General features: G+C 41.5%; 1 protein-coding gene across 4 annotated transcripts in view; it reads left to right on the top strand.

Annotated features, from left to right (window-relative positions):
• The window catches only part of ELK3 (ETS transcription factor ELK3), a 148,343-nt gene that overhangs the window by 109,157 nt on the left and 24,707 nt on the right, over positions 1-14,479 (top strand). For 3 of the 4 annotated variants that reach the window (XM_069229540.1, XM_069229539.1, XM_069229538.1), the window contains 2 exons: positions 816-1,024; positions 10,869-11,705. In XM_069229540.1, coding sequence (XP_069085641.1) covers positions 818-1,024; positions 10,869-11,705 — 1,044 coding nt within the window. In that variant the 5' untranslated portion in view covers positions 816-817. Of the gene's footprint in view, positions 1-455; positions 478-815; positions 1,025-10,868; positions 11,706-14,479 lie in introns of those variants that run through there. The other variant, XM_069229537.1, reaches the window with a different exon arrangement.

Here is a 14,479-nt window from a genome sequence, read left to right as displayed (position 1 = left end):
TTCTTTTAGATTAATTTATGAAACACTGATACTTTGCATCTGATTCTTTAGTTAGCCGCATCACTAAATGTTTTCATGCTAGAATATTAATCTTGTATATGAATGATGATGAAATGTTAAAGCAGTAACCTATATTGTACTTGTAATGCATCCATCGGCACCTAAGGCAGCTCTAAGAAATAATATTACTCTCATTTTTAATTATCCTATTGGTACTAAAATATAAAGGAGTTATTTGAAGACCTGTTTTCCACCACCATAATTCAGTCAAGAAGCCAAAATGTCTTTTGATGCTTACATTCATTTGGTCAATGTTTGGGAAAACATATGAAATAATTGATGACTAAATCCTCACACTTACAAATTGCTTTCAAATGGCAGGGAGGGGAGGTCACAGCGGTACAAGGCAGAACTGATGATTCAGAGGCTGTGGTACCAGCATATGGATGTCTGTGGGCCCACGAGGAGGTACTATGGGTAAAGTTGCCCCACCTACGACCTATTAACAGTCTTTGTTGTTATCTCAATATGGTTTGACTTTTGAGCAATTCAGTAGTTACCAATACATTTATAGCGCATTTTTGAAAGGCAATAATTTTCAAGTCATATTTAATTTGTAGTGACATTGTCATGTTTGCATCTTTTTAATCAAATTTTTCAGATGCCACTGATAAAATATTGAGCCACTCCTTAGCTGTCCTAGAAAGAAATCCTAGATGCTTATTCTTAATTCTCAGCCAGTGAACTATAGAGCTTTTTAATGCAAGGTTTCAATTAAAGGTTGTAATTACTGTTTTTATGTCATTTTTCTAAAGGTATGGAGAGTGCAATTACACTGTGGCAGTTCCTCTTGCAACTCCTACTTGACCAGAAGCATGAGCACCTCATTTGCTGGACGTCCACTGATGGCGAATTCAAGCTTCTCAAGGCGGAGGAGGTGGCCAAATTATGGGGACTGCGCAAGAACAAAACGAACATGAATTATGACAAGCTGAGTCGAGCACTCAGATACTATTATGACAAGGTGAAGTAAGGATAATTATTTGTTAGGCTTTGTAACTTAAAGGTGGATACCCCGTGAGTATAATAACCCCTCCTTTTACAGAGAATGCCTATGCAGTCACTAGTCTTAAACAAACAGTATATTCTCCACTGAGATGAGGCTAAAATTACAGAACCTGTGCAAGTAATGCAATTTCACCAAGAGTACAGTATTCATTTTTTGAGATGAATGTACCTATTTTCTAGTTTCGAGAAGACCGAGTACTTTAGAAGTAAGCTGTTACAAAACAACTTGAGCCTACTTTACAAACTTTCTGCGTTGGGTTTGGGTTACAAAAGTGTAGTAAACCTGTACAACATGTTTTTCTTTGGATTTACCTTCCAGCAGAAAACTTGTTTTGCACTGGAAAGTTGCCTGAAAGTAACACAAAGTGCTGTTTTGCATTACTTTGCTTCAAGGGTGCATTTCATGGATCGTACATGGGCGTTCTAATGCAACCACCCATGGATTTTGATTAAGTACCCTATTTACTAACAATAATAGACAGGGATTTTCCCAAATAATGTCACTTTGAATGATGCATTAAAAAGGAGATCTGCTTTTATTTCTCCCAACATTTCCTGGTTTGCATGTGTGCTGCACTGTACAGCACACATCCAAAGTGGGAAACATTTTAAAGTTAGTCTAAGAATTTCGCATCTGAATGGGTACCATTCCAGTTCAACACCTATGCTATACTCACAGAGACACCTTTGCACAATAGTGCAAAAGTGTATGTTGTGTGACGCTCAGCAGCATGATTGTGCATCAGCACTAGAGAGACAAAGAGCAGGTCATGAGTATATCTCTGGACATAGGGCAAGTTCATTCTCTCGTCCTGCCATGTGACAGTTTGGTAAACCTAGGCCTTCTATTATTGTTCAAGTTTACCAAGACATAGTGGGTCAGTTATGACTGAAGTGTATTAGTGGCTGAAGGTTATTAGTAAAATGATACTATGGATGTGGAGAGCTTGCAGTATTCTATAGACATAGGCAGAGAGAGTGAAGTGACTATTGATATTCTTAGGGTTCTGCTTCCGTTTGTTTTTATTCAAAGCCTTCCTCAAATTTGAAAACAATATTTGTTTGCAGCATGGGTGTTCCACATACACGCATAAGGGTGGGATCCCTGCCCAATTTTCAAGACAACCTCTGCCTATGTAAATAGGTTCTATGGGAGAATCAATATATATTCAAATGAATCAAATTGAGATCTATTGTATGACTATTTATCTTGTGTGGAAATATTTTCAATTTGAAAGGAATGTGTTTCTCCAGATCCTATGTTGGGCACCACTACTACTATATTGGCGCAGTCAAGATGTAATAAAGCAATGCTGTGGCAAAACCGCCAATGCACATGAAAAATATATGAGAGACTCTGAGAGGAAATATAACATATAGAATAATGGGTAGAAAGGGAACTGAGCAACCAGGCATCACTTGTGGCATCTGTCGCAATCCCCCTAGCTTGATGAGAAAAGTACATTTCCAATTGAAAGAAATTATGGAGCTTGGGACACTCACATTAAAGCAGGTCGCAGGCAATGTGCAAAATAGGCCTCAGTCTTAGAGAGACTTGACCGAAACTTCCAATTCATAAACACTGAAGTGACAAACAATCTTTGTGTGGAATAGAATTAACTTTTGTGATGAACAAAATACTCTGTAAGAGGAAAAGAAGGTAACACTTTTCCTTGCTACTATGTGGACCACCCATCATGGTTTCAGATTTTCTACAAACGTTGATAATAATAATAACTCTATCCAAAAAAATAGCAACAGAAGCTGAACTTGATATCCACTGTAAAAGGCAACATTTGTAATCCGTACACAGAGTTTGAACCCAGGAACGTGCCTTCTAATATCATATGAAAATCATCAACTAGAAAGTCGTATGCTTTTAGAAGAAATAATGTGGTTCAGTGTACAGTAAAGACTGTATAAAGGTATCATTTTACAGTTTAAATATTTATGTTTCAGTCACACAAATGGTACATGTACACATGGGATGAACAACTTTGATCTAAGAACAACGTCTACATCTACTACAAACGAGACCCTCGAGAAAAGCAGTTAGTAAATATTTATTTTATGCACAGATATAGAACAACTCTCTGCTGCTCCAAAATGGTATTATGGAAGAAAAGATAAAGCTAGAGTCCCCCCAGCAACGACCTAAAACCCCCAACATTCGTGTTATATTGGCTCTTCGGCTGTCACCAGTTCGTTTACCATTTCCCATCCCTCACCTTTATTATTTTCTCCCATTACTGTTCCTCTGTATTTTGACCTTACTCTCCGGACTCTGTTTTAACTTTGTTGCATAGCTGTGCTTTTCCCTTTCCCATTCTCTTCTCAAAGAGGACCTGATCCATTTTCGAGAATGGGACTTGCCAGCTTTTCTTCTGCTTGGCTTCACTGTTGCCCACTTTTTGAAGCCAGTGATTATATATGTTTCTTATATGTTTAGTCTGAATATTATGTACTTTTCATTAATTCTAAAATGCTGAAAGTACCTCCTTTGACTAGAGGGTCATTCTGTCTCTGGAGAGTCTCTGTGCATAGCCCTACTGCACAACAAGACATAACACCAGAGAGAGAGTCATGCTAAAGAAAACTCGGCATTCTCATTCTCATTCTCTCTCTCTCTCTCTCGCTTTAGAACTGTGACTTACTCACGCAGGGTGTGCTCACTCTTGTTAAGCCTCCCTCATCCCAGGGCTCATGAAGTAGATCCTACATGCTTCCCTCAAGCACCGTGGTACGAGGCACAATACGTTTTATTTCCCTTTCTTTCTTACAGATTGACAGTGTCTAACCAAGGAAAGTAAAATTGACACAAAGTTCCCCTCCAAAAAGGTCAGCACTTTCGGCTTGAAACCATCAGTACACTAGGCTTCTGTTTTTATTCTGGTTGGCTGCATTAAGGCCCAGTAGAACCTTATAAGGCACACAATGATGCAAGGACACAAACTAAACATTTAGGAGGGAGATGTCTTTTGATGCCTCATTTCTACACCGTCCACTCCACTTCAGGTGCTTACAGCTTGCCCCAGGTATAGTGCTCTGTGGAACTCTTTTGGTGCCTCTGCCCCCCATTGACTGACAAGGGGGACCAGATCTCCCCATCTGCTACCCAGATGCTCACACTGGGGGAGGCACCCACACAACCCGTCACTGCCTCTGGTGCTTACTCCACACACATTAGTGTGGATCACTCTGACATGACTGTGAGCAAGATAGGCAGCCTACTGCAAATAGACCCAGTGGAAGTACATATAAACTTCACCTCATTCACAGACTAACTTATCCCACAATACCCAGGTGCAAAGGGCAGAAAAACTAGGGATGGATCAGAAATAACAGAATACATTTTGAGACCTGGTCAGCCCAGCCACTCCTAAGGTAATATTTAATATCACACATCAAAGGTACAAATCTTTGCTGTGCCATGCTTTTAATATGCCGGCTTACTGTACTTGCATTCATCAGTTAAAGTCTGCAGGAAGCATTTCACTTTTTTATTTTGCCAGCAAAGCTCTGGGCCTGATTTAGAGTTTGGCAGATGGTGTTACTCCATCACAAACTTGACGGTTATCCCGTCCGCCTTATTTCAATTACATTGTATCCTATGGAAATCGTAATGCAGCGTATGGAATATCCTTCACGTTTTTGACGGAGTAACCTGTCCGCCAAACTCTAAATCAGTCCCTCTGTTCTCTCAGACTGCTGGGATCTCAGTATCGTACCAGAAAATATGAAGGCTTGCTCAGTAAGCACACGAACAGGTGCCATTTCTCACAAGGAAAGTAACTTTCATGGTAAGCAATGAACTCAACTAATATATGATGTTAAAGTATTTATGGTTGGTGAACCTTCAGTTACAGTAATACTTAGACAAGATCTGCTCTTTTTGGTTTAGATCATTTTAAATGGTCAGATCTCTCAAACTATTTTTTTACTGATCCACAATTCCAGTGGGGTGTTCATTACACTCACTCAGCTGGAGTGGTATTGATTTGCAGTATGGAAGGAACAGTTGTTAAAACTACGCAGTAGTAGTTTGTATCCTTCTTCCCTGTAGTCTGTAGAAAAGTTCTTTCTACATCAAATGTGCTAAGAAGGATTGTAGCGTGGATGATGAGTACATAGGTATTTGACAGAAAAAATAACATTGTGTCTTATGTGGATCATTCCTCAGTGCTGCCCTTTTTACATAGACATGTCACCACTCTCCGAGATTATCCGATCACAAGACATCACCATCATCTCCTACCCCGATGACAACTCATCCTTTCCCTGACAGACAAGATAGCTGCCTACAGAACCAGCTTCAATATCTGCATGACCATGGTAGCAGACTGGATGCGAAACAACTACCAGCAACTCAAATCCGACAAGATGGAAGTACTGGTCTTCAGCAACAAGACACCCCTATGGGACTCCACCTGGTAGCCAACACCCACAGACCACGCAGGAAATCTATAGGTCATCCTAGAAGACAAGCTCAACATGATGGCTCAAGTCAATGCAGTGTGCTCCTCCCTCCTCCTTCCACATCCTATGCATGCTGTGAAAGATATTCAACTGGTTGCTTCATAACACCAGACGAAGCGTCACACAAGCACTCATCACGAACAGGCTGTACTACAGCAACACTCTCTACTCCAGAATATCCAAACAATTCCTGCACAGGCTCCAGACCATCCAGGACACTGCCGCAAGACTCGACCTCCCATGCCACACCCACATCATACCTCACCTCAGGAAGCTTCACTGGCTCCCCATTTCCAAGCACAGCCAATTCAGACTTCTCATGCATAGATGTAAAGCCCTACACAACATAGCAACAGAATACCTAAACAGCCCTTTCAACACTTTCACCAACAGATACCTACGTTCTGCCTCGCTTTCACTCGCACACACTCCCGGCATCCCCAAAAGCAAAACTGGAGGTCACTCATTCTCCTGCATCGCACCCAAGACATGGAACGTCCTCCCTAAACACATCAGAGTCCCCTCCTCACTTCTTGAGTTCCACAAGAAGCTGAAGAACTGGCACTTCGTATAAGCACTTTGGGGATCACACACCTTCCCAAGCACCTGGATACCCTCTTGGGTGATTAGTGTGCTATAAAATCCACATAACATAACAATATGGTTAAACATTAGGAAAATAGGCGATATGCCGCAACAAGTGCTGACTGTGTCATAGCACTCTTTCTAACAGAAGTGAGGGCAAGCCTTAATGATGGGAGGGGGAAATGAGGAGGGGCAAGCAACAATGACGGAAGGGTAGGGGATGCAAACAACAATGACCGGAGGGTGGGAATCCAATCAACAATAACAGAAATGGTAGTAGTTGCAAACAACAAAAATGGGAAGGCAAGCAACAGCGACAGGAGCTGATAGGGAAGCAACCAACAACTACAGGAGGAGTGAAGAGGTCAAACAACAATGACTGGAGGCAGGCGGGTGAAAGCAACAACACAGGAGGATACATGCAACCCCTACAAGGAATCAACGACAATGGTGCACGTGACAAGAATTTTTTTTATCTCAATCTGAAAGTGAGGAGCAGAAGGACACTGATAAAGCAGTTAATCTGTACTTGGTTCATGCTCCAGCGAAGGGAAAAATACACAAGAGAAAGTAAAACCAACACAAACTGACCAATGAGAAGAAAGAAAATGAGACTGAAAATGAATCCAATGAATAATACGCAAGTGACCCTCTCCAAGCCCCTTTTAGTTAAAATGGCTCCCAAGTGATAGTGCATCAAATGTCTTAGGCAAGACCTAAAAAGAGAAATGTAACAAAGAAGCTCTGTGCATAAGTCCACTAAAAAAAAGGGGAGTGCAATAAAGAAGACTAAAGGAAGGAGTATTAGACTGGATACAGATAGTAAATAATAAACCCAAGAAAAAGAAGGAGGGGTATGTGCCTCCACCACTTCTCCCCTCACGCAATAATTCCTGAGAACGCCAACTCTCTTACTTGAGGTATTATGATTCAGATGTTCAGTATTTTACATGTTTCAATTCAGATGAGTGAAAAATAAACTACTGTTTATAAACATGCCATTAGGTGCAATTTTCAGAGCAGTAATCAGACTCTTGGTATACATCTCTGCATGGAGTTGTTTGAATAAGAATGCCTGATAAGATACTCTTAGGGAGTACGTGGTATTGCATTGAGAAAAGTGTTGTGACAGACTATCTTTACTCCTGCCCATCCTCTGGAGGCTACTGTACGCTACTGCAAAAAAGGACAGTTCATGAGAGATCCTTGCTGCGAAGAAGCAGCTACTTAGATATACCATTTTCATTTGCCATATGGAATTTCAAGCTACATGGCAACCTCTAGAAGTTCTAAATGAGGTAAATAAGCAGTGGGCCAACACAGCAAAAGATACGAAGAATTAATTGAAGTAAAAAAAAAAAAGAAATCTGGAGTTCGTGTCACATCATCAAGAGTTGGATTATAGAAACTCCCTTTGCTGCTGTTCATGGTATAGTTTAAAACACTTGAAAGCAAGATATACCATGAACCAATGAAAGATACATACACTTCCACTAAAGGTTTGGTATAATTCCTAATTTGTCTGGGATGTGATTTTTCTGGGTGAATCGTGAATTACAAGAGCCGCAGGAATGCTAAGCTTCGATTCCCCCACCCATCATTTCGTCAGCCAATGGTGAAAAAAAAACACAGGATAGGGAATTATCACTAAATCAGGTACATTTATTGTGACTGTGATAATTCTCCATTTCTAAGAGTGCCGTCGTGGCCCCAGTGGGATAACCAGCATGAAATGTGGGAGGTTTCCATAAGGACGGTAGGTTTGTATAAGGAAGTTGCATAACTCACTGTGCAAGATATGGCAATCAGACATCACAGTTTTGCAGGAGAGACATTTAACAGATCAATTCCTCACATACTGCTGCCAGTCTAAGATTACACTATTTGTATTCCCCAGCTCGCAGGGAGTATGCATGATGGCCCAATAGTAAATCCTGCAACAAGTTAATTCACTTTTAAACGATGTCTATGGTAGACATAGCATTGCGAAGGTAGCCTTACAAAACAACTGGTAGACAATTATTTCCCCACAATCCACTGGTATTTATTGTCATATTAAAGGCTCTCCCTGATTTCAGAACGGGACTTTAACAATAAACTTACGTCACACACTTTAACAACATATTACAGGCAAGTAGCAATGTCATAATCCTACCTGCTCTTTCTGTTGGTAGGTGAGGGCACTCCTGTCCAGTTCCACATAGGTTGTACCGTAGACTATTGCAACCCCTGTGACGCAAGGGGATCCAACCCTTCCTGGGGCCTCAATTCAGCCCCAGGCTTAAGAATATCTGGGAGATATGGGAGACTCAGGGGTACCTCATCCCAATCTGTAGGGGGTACCCAATATTTTGTGTTACACCACTCGCAGACAGAGCAGAAAATATTAAGTAAGAGTGAGCAATGTAACACACACCATGAGGGCCCGCGAAAGCTGTCTAACTGCCCGCTACATCTGCCTCCAGTCATTCATTCAGCTTACATTACATGTACATGCGTGGAGGTATGTGCCTGCCCACCTGATGTGCCTGTGTGTGACTTCCTGCTCCCCCTGCCATTCACCCACCCAACAGCCACCACTATCCTTCTCAACCCTTCCGACCACCGCATCTACACCATGATACAAAAAAAACACACTACAACTCCACCAGAGAGGACATATTTACTCACAGACTTTGTCAATTCACCTTAATTTCACAGCCCAGGGGTGACCAACTGTCACTGCAATTGCCCATATAAAAGCACCACAAAATCACTGACGTAAGTCGCAACAAAATACAAGAAGGATCAAATGCCCAACCAACTTCGGGGCTTGGGATTTACAAAAACACAATTTGATGACACAGCTCTTGGATGTTCCAAATCAGACGTGAGCAGTGCATGCGGCCCTTATTCTTTCTTTGCATTCTGGGTCTTGTAGCCTCGCTTTCAAAAACGGGAAAATTAAACTAAAAGTTCATAAAGACAAAGACATATTTGGACTGATTAAAAGAAATATGCCTGACCTGCTCCAACTTGTGGTAAAAATGCTCACGTTAGATGGAATAACAGACTGCTCTTCTGTACATTAAAAAGGATATTGCAGGTCACCTCACAGTTCTTTGACCCTCAAACAAGAGGCTTCCAGGTCTGAATTAAGAAGTATTTTTTTAGAGCAGGCAAGCTCTCCCTTGGGCAGCAATCATGACATTAGTGAGCTGGGTGTCTTTTTTTCTCCTTCCGAAACAGAATCCATAACTCTGGCAGATCCACCTTGAGGCTCCGTGGTAATCTTCCATTCTGCAATACTTGAACTGAAACTCTGACTGGTTTATCCTTGCGCCCATGTGTAGCTCTGATTCTGCAGTACATATTCCATAACTCTTGCTGGCCTAGCAAGAGGTTATGTGGTAATTTCGTATTCTGCACTACTTAATCCATAACTCTGGCAGATTCACCATGAGGTTCCATGGGAATCTTCCATTGTGCAACACTTAACCATAACTCTGTGTGACCTACAATGAAGCTCCCTGAAAATCTCCCATTCTGCAAACTTAATCCATAACTCTTGCTGACCTACAGTCAGCCTCAGTGGGAATCTCTACTGCTGCAATACTCAATCCATACTCTGGAAGACCTACCTTGTGGCTCAGTGTGAATCTCCCATTTTTCAATACTTAATACAAAATTCTGGCAGACATAGGATTAGCCTCTGTGGGAATCTCTAGTTCTTCAGTACTTAATCCATAACTCTGGCTGACCATCCCTAAGTCTTCCCGGAAACTTCCAATTCTGCAAAACGTACCTGGCTGACCTTCCCAGAAGCTCTGTGGGAATCTCCGATTCTGCAATACTTAGCAGGCCTTGCTAACTATCATGAACTGAATTTGTTTATCTACAAGAATTGGTAGAATTGCGACCTCAGCTAATAAGGGAAATCACCCAACTGATTGTGATAACTGCAAGGTTTTCACTGAGGCTTATTAAACCATTAGAACCAAATACGGCAATACCCCAATTTTACGCATTCTTAAACAAAGGAACCTGATGTAATTGGCCCCGTTAGGGCTGCAGGCAACCCTTTATTGTTAAGCTCACAAAGCTAGAAACTACTGCTTGATGAATATCCCAAGGAAAGATTCCAGTGCCCCATGTGCCCTCTTCTTCAACTTTAAGCATCCTGCCACTTCTCAGTAGGTGCCCTCGCAACTTGAAACCTTTGGCAGTATGTAAGTTATACTTTCTGGGGAAATGGCATAACTTTGAAAATCGTCTGATGCCTGCTGCTGCTACATTGCTTACTCTGGAGGCGCTGATGGATTTGAGTGGAGGCTAACTCCTGCCAGAATCCTGTCACTCCATATAGTTCCTCTCTACTTTTGTGGTTGTTGTACCCTGACTGATAATGGTAACTGTCCCAATGTTCTGCTAATTTATGATTCTTTCAATGAATATATATTTTGATATCATCTCTGCTCCTTCATCTGCTGTATTGTCCCATTTGAAAGAAATGTTTAAAAAAAAAAAAATCATTTCTTTTTCATGGGTATAATTACATAGCAGGGAACGAAGTTGAAACAGGTTTGAAAACCTCTTTCCTTAAATGTTTTATGACACAAATTTATTTTTAATGACTAAGATTTACTATCATAAAAAATATAGCTTATCTGCGAAAGCTGAAAGAGGTTATATTCACATGTATTTTGATGGTCAGAATACAAAACGTACTAAACGTATCCATTTTTTTCTTCACTTTACAGAACATCATCAAAAAAGTAATTGGGCAGAAATTTGTGTACAAGTTTGTCTCCTTCCCAGAGATCCTAAAAATGGATCCTCATGCTTTGGATATCAGCAGGGAAAGTTTATTGCTGCAGGACAGCGATTGTAAAATGCCTTCAGAGAGGAGGGAGCAACACAAGCATAGCTTGTCAGCACTTAAAAGCGCTCATCGCAATGAGTATATCCACTCTGGCCTGTATTCATCCTTCACCATTAATTCCCTGCAGAACCAACCCGATAACTTCAAAACTATCAAAACTGAGAAACTGGAAGAAGACGAAGACGAGGAAGAAGAAGAAGAAGAAGATGATAAAGAAGAGCCACCTCCAAGAACATCAGTAGATGAAGTCAGGACTGTTATAAGATTTGTGACAAATAAAACAGACAATCATGTGATGCGGCCAATGGTATCGCTGCCCTCCACATCAGAATCTGCAGCGGTATCCTCTCTTTTGACCACATCCGTTTCAGCTAAACTAGCCTCACTAATGGCTACGAACGCAGCTCATATTTCTTCCTCCTCATCCTCCTCATCACGATCCCCTTCTCTATCTCCTAACTCATCCTTTTCTTCGGAGCAGCGGAGTTTCTTCCTCGAAGACAACTACCATGACTCAGATTTGTCAGAGCCCTTGAACCTTTCTTCGGGCTCCAAACTAAAATCTTATTCCCTACCTCCAAAGGCTAAAAAACCCAAAGGCCTGGAAATTTCAGCACCTCCTATGCTTCTCTCCAGTAGCGACATAGGTTCAATTGCCCTCAACAGTCCAGCACTCCCTTCAGGGTCTTTAACTCCAGCCTTCTTCACAGCACAGGTAAGATGAGTCTTGTTTCTATTCTTATGAAGACAGTGCTGTTCTCTTAGGGAAAGTTAAATATATTATGCACAGAGTTGGAGCAAAACATGGACTGCTTAAATGTAGAACAGCTGGTCTACATTGTCGAACCGCAGACTTTAAAAGAATTACTTTTATATATTTAACATGCAATTATTTATAAATTATATTTAATATATTTCTTGTGTGACGGTTGACCCACTTTTTATTTGTTCCAAAGTTTTACCTCTGACACAGTTTGCAAATATATAAATGCAGATATCTTGAGGACAATTTATATTACAATTACATTTTTGACCCAAAAATGCCTAAACTAACAGCCACGTTCTTTGAAGTCAAGTTGCCCACTCCTCCAAATGAGATGAATGTGATTCCCCTAAACTACTAGCAGAGGTGTTGATAAATGAAATATGGAGATTAATTGTGGATCACGTTTAGGACAAATCTTGAATATGGGTGCTATCTGTGACTTTCCTCATGAAGTAAGCAATTTTCTTTCTCAAACAAGCCAGAAACAACATTCAACATTGATTTTCGTTATAGCTTTAGATAAATCAGTTGGGAGAGTACACTGTATAAATCCATCAGGGAAGGCATGCATGTAATTTTATCAGGTACAGCAACAACACAGTGATGGATGGAATGCTTGGACTAATTTCAGTCACTGGCAATCACTCAGGTCGCATTCTGGTCTATCGTTTTTCACCCACCATACCACTCTAGGCAAAGGCACGTATGATGCAAATCAATACCAACATTGCTTCTTGTTGGAACTGCCAGGCAAGCCCCCCCCTCCATAAGTGACCACAAGTTACCCCACACTGGTTTTGCCCTAGTTGGGACTTGTCAGAAGGGGGTAGCTTGTGTGCCATGGTAAGTGAGCATGTCTGGGCATACCCATCACCTTTTTTTGGTTCAGCTGATTCCCTAATTGTGACAGTTATATTGCATGCTCACTGTGCCATAGGACCCAAGCTAAACCCTACTGATGAGACCTAAAGGCGGGCACCTGTCTGGAGATGCATGTGGTGAAAAACGATGGATGGTAATGCGGCCTGAGGGATTGCCAATGGCTGAGATTAATCAAAGCATTGCCTTGTTGTTGCAGTGGAGTTTGTTCACGTCACAGTAAGAAAAATGTATAGAATGTGACAAAAGATATTCCATCAGTCCCTATGTTCATCTATGCTACTAATACTATTATGACAACCATTAGAAAAATGATCACCCCAGCCAGCTGAGGAAATATGTGCCCCCCAAATTATTTTTTGTGTCCAAGTGGCTCCATGATCTCATGGCTTGGAAGAGGCACCTTCTTCCAACAAGGCTTTGTTTTGGGTAAACCTTCGACTTGCCTTGAAAGTCTCTTTGTATTTGCAGGGCATGTCAATTATACATTGGCTGCCTTTCTGCTTCACCCTCGCTTGGATACTAGGAAGTGTGCCTGCGACAGCCAGCTGTCCTCCTAACATAGTTATACACATGAAGGTCTCAACTGGCACATTCAGAATCTAAAGGGTTTTGGTCACTTTCTGCTTTTAACACAAAACGAAGGCCCATATTTAAAAACTTTGTTTGATCTCTTGCTAAGCTCTGCCACGTTACCAGCAGATTGAAAGTGTGCACAAGTAATGCTACTTCTTAAAAAGCTTTCAGCTAATCCTGAGCTACTTGCGAATTATAGACCTATCTTGCTACTGCCTTTCCTTGCTAAAATCCTAGAAAGGCGAATTGATAAACAAGTAACATCCTTTTTCAGAAGAGAAAAAGATCTCAAACTCCTCACAATCAGGCTTCCGAGCATTACATAGAACGGAGACTGCACTGGTTGCTGTCACGGACAGTATCCGATTGTCACTTGACGCAGGTACCTCAGTTTTGTTGGTCTTACTGGTCCTGTCTGCGGCATTTGACATGGTCTCCTTTTCCATTCTAATTCGCAGACTACATGAAGGAGGTATCTATGGCAGGGCATTACCGTGACTAAGGGACTTACGTGATAATTGCTCCCAACAAGTTTGTTTGGGACCATTTAAATCTAGGAAGATACCGGTTACTCAATGAGTCCCTTGGGGCTCTTGTTTAAGCCCACCCCTATTCAAAATCTATGTTGCCCCCGGCTCATGTTGTGAGATCCTGTGGTGTGGAGATCAAGTCTTTCGTGGATGGCACTCAGCTGCTTATCTCCTTTGGTCCAGAGTGGGGGCAGAATCAATTTAAGCAATGCATGAGAGAAATCACAAGCTGGATGATTACAATCTATCTTCAGCTAAAAAGCGATAAATCTGAGACTGTACTGTTCGGCTGGGCACATGAACATTGGTCACCCGATTGGTGCCCCTCCAGTCTTGGACCTGCCCCTCTTCCCAAGCAGGTGGTGAGAAATTTTGGAGTAAAAGTTCATCAGGATTTATCTGTGAGAGATCATGGCAATGCTGCATGTGGCACTTGCTTTGCCACAATGGAACTGTTAAAAGTCTTCCCTTGGCTACCTTCCACTTGCAGGAAAGTCCTGGTCCAGGCACTGATAACTAGTTGCCTGCATTATGGTAATGCACTGCTGGCTGCAGCTAGTGTCACCACGCTGGCTACATTTGTTCAAATTCATTCAAAATACTGCCAACAGACTGATTTGCAGCCTGCCAGCTCAGTCATCCTCTGCCCCCATTCTAAAAGCTCTGCACTGATTGCCTATAAAAAAAAAAAGAGACATTTTCTAACTTTACTGTTTGACGCACACATGACCTTGTATC

The sequence above is a fragment of the Pleurodeles waltl genome, chromosome 4_1, assembly GCF_031143425.1.
Source record: "Pleurodeles waltl isolate 20211129_DDA chromosome 4_1, aPleWal1.hap1.20221129, whole genome shotgun sequence".
Classification (NCBI taxonomy): domain Eukaryota; kingdom Metazoa; phylum Chordata; class Amphibia; order Caudata; family Salamandridae; genus Pleurodeles; species Pleurodeles waltl.
The sequence above is the reverse complement of the archived record's forward strand: the minus strand, read 5'-3'. Positions and strand labels throughout refer to the sequence as shown.